The 9,437-nt window shown below is 43.0% G+C and overlaps 2 protein-coding genes across 2 annotated transcripts; one reads left to right on the top strand and one right to left on the bottom strand.

The window, feature by feature from the left end:
* The first annotated feature begins 2,615 nt into the window (after positions 1 to 2,615).
* LOC138647899 (uncharacterized) lies at positions 2,616 to 6,923 on the top strand. The gene is made up of 4 exons (XM_069737239.1): positions 2,616 to 2,895; positions 4,591 to 4,685; positions 4,763 to 4,909; positions 5,905 to 6,923. Exons 1-4 carry the CDS (start codon positions 2,761 to 2,763, stop codon positions 6,821 to 6,823), a joined length of 1,296 nt encoding a protein of 431 aa, XP_069593340.1. The 5' UTR covers positions 2,616 to 2,760; the 3' UTR covers positions 6,824 to 6,923.
* Positions 6,924 to 7,300: 377 nt separating this feature from the next.
* Positions 7,301 to 8,883, bottom strand: LOC138647147 (son of sevenless homolog 1-like). Its single transcript, XM_069735937.1, has 3 exons — positions 8,713 to 8,883; positions 8,485 to 8,635; positions 7,301 to 8,401 (listed from the first exon to the last, which is right to left on the bottom strand). Exons 1-3 carry the CDS (start codon positions 8,843 to 8,845, stop codon positions 7,774 to 7,776), a joined length of 912 nt encoding a protein of 303 aa, XP_069592038.1. The 5' UTR covers positions 8,846 to 8,883; the 3' UTR covers positions 7,301 to 7,773.
* Between the last annotated feature and the right edge of the window lie 554 nt (positions 8,884 to 9,437).

Raw genomic sequence — 9,437 nt, 5'->3', positions numbered from 1 at the left:
TGGCAGCCGTAATGCGTGTTTTTATCGCAGGCTTGCAAAACCGACATATGGCTATACAAGGGATCCATGTGTAAAAAAAAACAAAAAAAAAAACACATATACTGTCTATATATATATATATATATATATATATATATGTCAGTGAGACACATATATGTATATATATTAATATTTCATCCAGCGCGATATAGCAGAAAGCCGGTAATTCAATTACCGGCTTTTGCTTTCTCCTTCCTAAAACCCGACATGATATGAGACATGGTTTACATACAGTAAACCATCTCATATCACCATTTTTTGCGCATATTCCACACTACTAATGTTAGTAGTGTGTATATGCAAAATTTGGCCGTTCTAGCTAGTAAATTAAGGGGTTAAATGGCGGAAAAAATTGGCGTGGGCTCCCGTACAATTTTCTCCGCCAGAGTAGTAAAGCCAGTGACTGAGGGCAGATATTAATAGCCTGGAGAGGGTCCATGGTTATTGGCCCCCCCCTGGCTAAAAACATCTGCCCCCAGCCACCCCAGAAAAGGCACATCTGGAAGATGCGCCTATTCTGGCACTTGGCCACTCTCTTCCCATTCCCGTGTAGTGGTGGGATATGGGGTAATGAAGGGTTAATGCCACCTTGCTATTGTAAGGTGACATTAAGCCAAATTAATAATGGAGAGGCGTCAATTATGACACCTATCCATTATTAATCCAATACTAGTAAAGGGTTAAAAAAAAACCACACACACATTATTAAAAATTAATTTAATGAAAAAAACACAAAGGTTGTTGTGTTAATTTATTCTACTCTCAATCCACTCACTGAAGACCCTCGATCTGTAAATAAAAAAAAAAAAAATAAACCAAGAATATACATACCTTCCGAGGATCTGTAAGGTCCAACGATGTAAATCCATCTGAAGGGGTTAAAATATTTTGCAGGCAGGAGTTCTGTTAATGCAGCGCTACTACTGCCTGCAAAACCCCGCAGAATGTAGGTAAAGTAGGTCATTGACCTATATTTACCTGCATTTGCGGTGAGGCGCCCTCTGCTGGCTGTTCCTAGATCGTGGGAACTTTCCTAGAAAGCTCCCTGGCTCGAGTTCATATGAGGACAACCAGCAGAGGGCGCCCTCTTATGATCTCGAGCCAGGGAGCTTTCTAGGAAAGTTCCCACGATCTAGGAACAGCCAGCAGAGGGCGCCTCACCGCAAATGCAGGTAAATATAGGTCACATCCTGCTCACCTCCCCCTTCGTTTGTATCCCGATGCCATGAAGATACGATGGTTGTAATCTTCGAAATAAAGACTCAGACCGCACAGGACCGGTGAGTGTTGCCGCTTCTTTCTACACAGTACAAATATAGGTCATTGACCTACTTTACCTTCATTCGCTGGGGTTTTGCAGGCAGGAGTAGCGCTGCATTAACAGAACTCCTCCCTGCAAAATATTTTAACCCCTTCAGATGGATTTACATCGTTGGACCTTACAGATCCTCGGAAGGTATGTATATTCTTGGTTTATTATTTTTTTTTTATTTACAGATTGAGGGTCTTCAGTGAGTGGATTGAGAGTAGAATAAATTAATACAACAACCTTTGTGTTTTTTTCATTAAATTAATTTTTAGTAATGTGTGTGTGTTTTTTTTTAACCCTTTACTAGTATTGGATTAATAATGGATAGTTGTCATAATTGACGCCTCTCCATTATTAATTTGGCTTAATGTCACCTTACAATAGCAAGGTGGCATTAACCCTTCATTACCCCATATCCCACTGCTACACGGGAATGGGAAGAGAGTGGCCAAGTGCCAGAATAGGCGCATCTTCCAGATGTGCCTTTTCTGGGGTGGCTGGGGGCAGATGTTTTTAGCCAGGGGGGGGGCCAATAACCATGGACCCTCTCCAGGCTATTAATATCTGCCCTCAGTCACTGGCTTTACTACTCTGGCGGAGAAAATTGTGCGGGAGCCCAAGCCAATTTTTTCCGCAATTTAACCCCTTAATTTTAGTAAATTATTTACTAAATTTTATTTTACTTATTTTACTAACTTATTTTACTAAGTTTAGCTAGAACGGCCAAATTTTGCATATACACACTACTAACATTAGTAGTGTGGAATATGCAAAAAAAATGGGGATATGAGATGGTTTACTGTATGTAAACCAGGTCTCATATCATGTCGGGTTTTAGGAAGGAGAAAGCAAAAGACGGTAATTGAATTACCGGCTTTCTGCTATATCGCGCTGGATGAAATATTAATATATATACATATATGTGTCTCACTGACATATATATATATATATATATATATATATATATATATATATATACCTATTCTATGTGTACACATTTATTCTACCTATTCTACTGTAAGCTGTCAGTGTGATTTTACTGTACACCGCACTGAATTGCCGGCTTTTCTCTCTAAAGGTATGTGCACAAGATGCAGATTTAGTGCAGAAAAATCTGCTGCAGTTCTGCACTAAATCTGCATCTCCTGGCAGAATCTGCAGGTGCGTTTTTGATGCGTTTTTTATGCGTTTTTCGGTGCAGTTTTTGGTGCAGATTTGAAGTGCGTTTTTTGTGCGTTTTTTGTGCGTTTTTTGAGCGTTTTTTGAGCGTTTTTTCATGCAGTTTTGTAAGCGTTTTTTAAAGCTAAATTAATAAAGTTAAAAAAAAAAAAAAATTGTCCATGTCATGATGTCATTTCCTAGTCCAACCTCCGTTTTGTTAAAGCCATAACCAATTTCTGACAGGCTTCACCATGAGTGCTGGTAATGAAGAACGTAGCCCACCGCATACAGAACAGCATGTTGAAACGTCTGTCCGGATACGCAGGCCACAGCGCCTCCAGATGCTTGGGGTTTTACTGGAGTATCTGAATCAGCAAAGATTGCAGGTAAGGCTTCAGTTGTTTGGCGTCAGTCAGCTCCGACATAGTGACGGATCGACGGATCCGTCACAATTGTTGAGAAAACGGTTTTAAGGCTACGTTCACATTAGCGTTTTGCGTGTTTGCGTCGGGCGACGCAGCGGCGACGCATGCGTCATGCGCCCCAATATTTAACATGGGGGACGCATGGACATGCGTTGTGCTGCGTTGTGCTGCGTTGTGCGATGCATGCGTTTTTTTTGCCGCAAGCGTCGGGGGCAGAAAACGCAACAAGTTGCATTTTTCTTGCGTCCAAATTTCGGCAAAAAACGACGCATGCGTCGCAAAACGCAGCGTTTTTGCGTGCGTTTTGGTGCGTTTTTATTTGCGTTATGCGTTGTGTCACCGACGCAGCGGCGCACAACGCAAATGTGAACATAGCCTAACTGATCCGTTTTTTAGACGGATCAGATACTTGGGGGTTGTCTGGGAAAAGTATCTACTTTTTGGAGTATGGACAATTGAAAAAGCGGATTGGGGCGACGGATCTGCCGAAATGACGGTCGCGATGGATCCGTCGCCCATAGGCGGCCATTCTATTGAATGGCGGACGCGACGGATCCATCGTGAACCGCCATTTCGGCACAGACAAAAAACGTAATGTCCGTCAATGTCTAGATGACGTACGCCAAATCTCGATGGATCCGTCACATGATGGATGAAACGGACGACCATCTGCCACAATCCGTCGCTAATGTATGTCTATGGGAAAATAGTGGATCCGTCAAAAAAAATAGCGGATCCTATTTGAGGAAAATGGCGGTTTCAGACTGACGCCAAAAGACTGAAGTGTGAAAGAGGCCTAAGCTACTTTCACATTTCCGGCTTTTGGCAAGCGTTGCAATGCTTCGTTCTGTGGAAAAAACGCATCCTGCAATGTTGCTCGCAGGATACGTTTTTTCACCATAGACTTGTATTACCGACGCATCGCTACGTATGGACACATGTTCCACATGTTGTGCACTGGATGCATTGGTATTCAAGGGAACAGTTTTTCATACGTCGGGTCCTGCAATAAAGTGCACAGACGCTACTGGAACTACAGCCCCTCCTCCCTCGGACTTAAATATGGGCTGCAGATGTGTTGAAATGCTGCGTCTGCTGCCCACGTTGCACAGAGTTTGCACAACATGCGTCAGTACGTTGCGCTGACGCTTAGCGACAGCCGCGTACTGACGGATGTGTGAAAGAAGCCTTGGCTACTTGCACATTTCCTTTTTTTTTTACCCCTCACAATGCGTCCTTTTGGGAAGAAAATGCATCCTGCAAATGTGCTCGCAGGATGCGTTTCTTTACCATAGACTTGTATTGCCGATAGATCGTGATGTATGGCCACACGTTGCGTCCATCGTGCACTGGATGTGTCGGGTTTTGGCAGACCGTTTTCTTTGAAAAATGTTCAAGGGAACTATTTTCTGTCCGTTACATCCACTGTTTCACACTGCGCATGCCTAGCAGGAAATATCGCTCTCACACTATTTCCTCACACAGCAGTCTGGTGGAAATGTGAAAGCGCACACTTCCGTCCGTACATTGTGCCGATGATTTGTGACGGTCAATTACCAACGGAAATGTGAAAGTAGCAGCTACACCATGTGTACAATAATATTACAGCTCTCTTTTTTTGACTGTGTTGTGCAGTAACGCATATTTTTCCTACAGTCGCAGACCAGAAGAAGAAAAATGTGGGTACACCCAATAGTGGAAGAAAGAACTATGAAGGGACATTTTCATGTTCTATATCAAGATTTGAGGAGGTAAGTTTTTCTTATGTGAAATGATTTTCTGTAAATTTATCCATGTCTGACTGAACCTTTTTACTCCTTTTTTCCAGATATCAAGATAAATTCACAGCGTTTTGTAGGCTGAGCATACCAGCTTTTGATCAACTTCTTTCGGTAGTCCGTGCTGAGCTGACATACGAGGACACTGTGATGCGGAAGTCCATCTCTGCTGAGGAAAGGCTGCTCATCACCTTGCGGTAAGTATTTTTGAATTTTTTGTTTTGTCTGTCATAAGTCATCTTTGACACGTCAATGTCTCCGGTACGTGTGGTGAAAGTTTTCCCATGTCCTGGAGACACTGACAGATGACCATTTAAAGGGAACCTGTCCCCCCAAAATCAACGCCGAGCTAAGGCCACCGGCATCAGGGGCTTATCTACATCATTCTTGAATGCTGTAGGTAAGCCCCTGATGCTGGTGATCTTACCTCACCCTCGATTTTGGTGGGGACAAGTTCCCTTTGAAGGCTGGGATCACACATACGCGATATACGTCCGAGTCTTGCCGGTGAAATCCCACCTCTGGCACCGGCACTCATGAGCGGAGCGTGCAGCTCCATGTGTTGCTATGCGGGTGCACGCTCCGCTCTGGAGTCCAGACGCAAGAGGAGTAATTTCACCTGTGAGACTCGGTCATATCTTGCTGTGTGTGTGATCCCGGTCCAATGTTTGGGTGTACGCACAGGTCAGCTAGGTGTTATGTACATTTTTGGTTTTGTTTTTAGATTTTCCGGTCGCATGGTACACAAACACATACACACATGGATGGCCACTACGAAAGAAAAGTGATGTTTAACAGCGGAAGGTGATGAAGAGGATCGCGTAATTCTCCCCGGCTCAGCACACAAACTCTTTATCACCTGCTGCTGGTGACCAGCGCTTTTCTTCTTCCTTGGTGGCCATCCATGTGTTACAAATGTCTGACACATTGACACACCTGTACACAGATATCAGTGGTCAATTAGTACTTACCGTTAGTATTGTGACATGTGAAGCAAACCTGTCAGTAGTTTTTGCTGCTATAGAACATGTTGAACACCGACCAATCTACTGCATTGAAGTGTGACTGGGGAGGCAGCATTGGAAGATATTCTTGAAAAAACTGAAAGGCGGTGACATAGCGGCCATAACTGCTGACAGGTTTCCTTTGACAAGAGGGTGACATTACTAATAATCTTTTCTTTTCCTTTCAGATTTTTGGCCACAGGAGAGAGCTATACGTCCCTGCACCTCCAATTTAGGGTTGGTAAATCTACCATCTCTCAAATTGTGAGGTGCACATGTACCGTCATCTGGCAGAAGTTGCAGCCCATGGTGATGCCTTCCCCAACCGAGGAGACTTGGCTGCAGGTTGCAGCAGGCTTTCAGTCTGTGGCCAATTTCCCAAACTGCATAGGTGCAGTCGATGGTAAACATGTAAGGGTTCAGCAGCCACCACGATCAGGATCACGCTTCTTTAACTATAAGAAGTATTTTTCTGTGGTCCTGATGGCGGTGGCTGATGCCCATTACAAATTTGTTGCCATTGACGTTGGTGCCTATTGTAGTACTGGGGATTCTCGGGTGTTGCGAACGTCACAGATTGGGATGCAAATTCTTCAAGATGGCGGAACGCTCCCAGCCCCAAGACCTTTGCCGGGTTCCATACATCCAGTGCCCTTTGTGATGGTATCGGATGAGGCCTTTGCTTTAACGACTAACCTGCTGCGCCCATACCCACGAAGGGGACTGGATGCCCGACGGAGGATTTTTAATTATCGGCTGAGTCGTGCACGAAGATATGTGGAATGCACCTTTGGGATCATGAGTAGTCAGTGGAGGATCTTTCACACACCCATCCAGCTGGATACTGACACCGTTGACACTGTGATTAAGGCTTGCTGTGTACTCCACAACTATGCTCGTGACTACAGCATTGACATAGATGTGGAGCACCAGCAGCCTGTATTTAATCCAGTGGTCAACGTGGGTCTGGGAAGACCATCCAGCTCCGGTGTGTGTGTGAGAGAAACCTTCACTGACTACTTTATGAGTCCAGAAGGTGCCGTGCACTGGCAATACTCCTGTGTCGGTGATGTGCAGCCGGACCAGCAGAGGATGGACGAAAACTAACTAACCCGAACACTGAAAATTAAATTGAAGACAAAGAAACATTTTACACTTTTTATGGGAAAAAAATTTGTATTTTCTTTTAAATTATTAAAAAACGTAATAATATTACTATTTTGTGCTTCGAATTATACGTTATTTTTTTCATTTCAGACTAATTATGAGTAATGGGGAAAAGAGATAATGTAATACTGAGGGACAATTGCTGTGTGTGTGTGGTCCCGTGAACAGATTGCTACCATAGTGACTTCATCAGGGCCCAGTCATTAATTGTAGGCAAAGAAAGATATGTTTTTCGTCGTATATTCTATAGGTCAAAGAAATGTCATTGTAGAATAAAGAAAAGGCAAATTGTAGGGAGTTTAGTAAATACAGTTTTAAAAATACGCTATGGGATGGTGAAAATTCTTAAATAAATCATAAAAAAGGTATGAAAAAAGTAGTCATTGCTTTGTTAAACTTCATTCTTTTATTAATTATTTTTTAACAAAATCACAATTTTATAGAACGAGCTGATTTTCAGACAAAACTTGTCGGGTATGGGTATTAAAACAAAAAAATTGTGTGACAGAATATAATGGAACATCATTATTGTAACATACAATACAGTCCAGCAAGAAAAAAAATGAGCGGTACTGCCCCTACCACTCGGGTCTCTACTGGACCAATTTCAGGTGAAAAAAATGTATAACTAGAGGCCACTCTCCAAAAACCGTATTCACATGGGACTTTGGGTGCTCTTCCGAAAAAATAGTACCACAACTTCTTGAGAAGAGAAAAATGGAGGCACTCACCAGTCTTCCACAAAGATTCCTTTATTATTATTATTGTGAGCAGCTCACACGAGCTTCGGCTCCCGCTCCCCCCGCCATGAATTTTATCTGGAGTTGGTGTTAATAAAGGAATCTTTGTGGAAGACTCTTGAGTGCCTCCATTTTTATCTTCTCAAGAAATTATTGTAACATAGTATACTCTGGGCCAAATAGAAAGTGGTCAGAGTTGGTATCAGCATAGTACTGGCTGGTAGGCCGGTGATACCGTTGGTCATGCTGCAGTGGCGGTGTTGGTGTTGGTGGTGGTGGTGGTGGTGGAGGTGGAGGTCTCACACTCCGTGTGATACCTGTTACAATGTCCGCTAGGGGGGCAATTGGTGCAGGTTCCTCGAACGCGTCCAAAAGGGCATGGACAGAGCTCATAAATTTGCTCAGTCTTTCCGGTGCCAATAACCGTGCCTTGTTGGCTATAGTAGACCCAAAAAGATCAAGATAATCCTCTTTGGCAGATTTGTTCAGAAGATCAATGGTCTCATTGACCCTTTTTGTGGTTTTATCTTCTTTTTTTTTGTTTAATTTTTTTTTGGGGGGTGGGACGGTTATTGGCACCGGAACAACAGAGGTTCCTTGGGTTATTGGCACATCACTTTGGTCAGCCGAAGATGCTGAACTGGAACATATTCCCGAAGTGCCTGCGACAACAGGGATAGAGTCTGTTGAACCCAAAACAGATGTGTCATCTGCTGACTCTGATGTATCTTGTGTTGAGTCCTCTACGGGGTCAGGAGCTTGAATGTTCCCTTCAGTGCTGTGAAAAAAAAGGAATTTTTAAGTTTGATACATTGCATTATATTCATCATTACTGCATTCACGTTATTGTTAACAAATTACCTCCTCAAAGTCCTGCTGGTGATCAAGAAACTTAGCTCCTCATACAGGCTCAAGTTCCCTTTGACCGGGGAAGACCCGCTTTTGGACTGGCTGCTCAGAATTTTTTGGAAGCGGTCTCGCACTGAGCGCCACCGCTGTTTGACCTCTTTACCTAAAACAATAAAATAACATGATCATTACATTCCCTTGAAAAAATTTTTTTATGCAAGGTGTAAAAATAATACTTACTAATTTGCTGCTGCAGGGTACTGTTGTAGCCATCATAATGCGGATAGAGGTCACGTACAATCCTCATCCAGCAGTTATCCCGTGCATATTTATCTTTGTATGCCTCATCGGCCGGGTCCCATATGGCGGGCATGTCCCTTATCTATAATGGATAACAAAATGTAATTAAAAACCTTCCTCAGATTAAAAAAAAGGACTAATCAAAAAAATATTTTTAGACATTGTAGACACACCGACATGTGAGATATATATATATATATATATATATATATATATATATATATATATTATAAATACATGTGTAGACCCATAGAGAGAGCGTAGGGCGGATATTAACCACAAGATGTAGCATGGTTTAGGAAACCCCCCGGAATCATAACCCAAAAAAAACGATCCGGTGGAAAAAAACGGATCCTGCAAATGTGCTCGCAGGATTTGTTTTTTACCCATAAACTTGTAGGCTACTTTCACACAAGCATTTTTTTCAATACATTGCAATGCGTCGTTTACGGGAAAAAACGCATCCTGCAAAGTTGTCTGCAGGATGCGTTTTTGCCCCATAGACTAACATTGGCGACGCATTGACACACAATGTTGTGGCGGTCCGTGGCTGGAATCAATGGTGGCGCCATGTTGCGTTTGGAGACCCCTGATGTGCCTAAACAGTGGAAACCCCTCAATTCTACCTCCAACACTAACCCCCCCCACACCCCTAACCCTAATCC

The sequence above is a fragment of the Ranitomeya imitator genome, chromosome 8 (assembly GCF_032444005.1).
Source record: "Ranitomeya imitator isolate aRanImi1 chromosome 8, aRanImi1.pri, whole genome shotgun sequence".
NCBI lineage: Eukaryota > Metazoa > Chordata > Amphibia > Anura > Dendrobatidae > Ranitomeya > Ranitomeya imitator.
The sequence above is the reverse complement of the archived record's forward strand: the minus strand, read 5'-3'. Positions and strand labels throughout refer to the sequence as shown.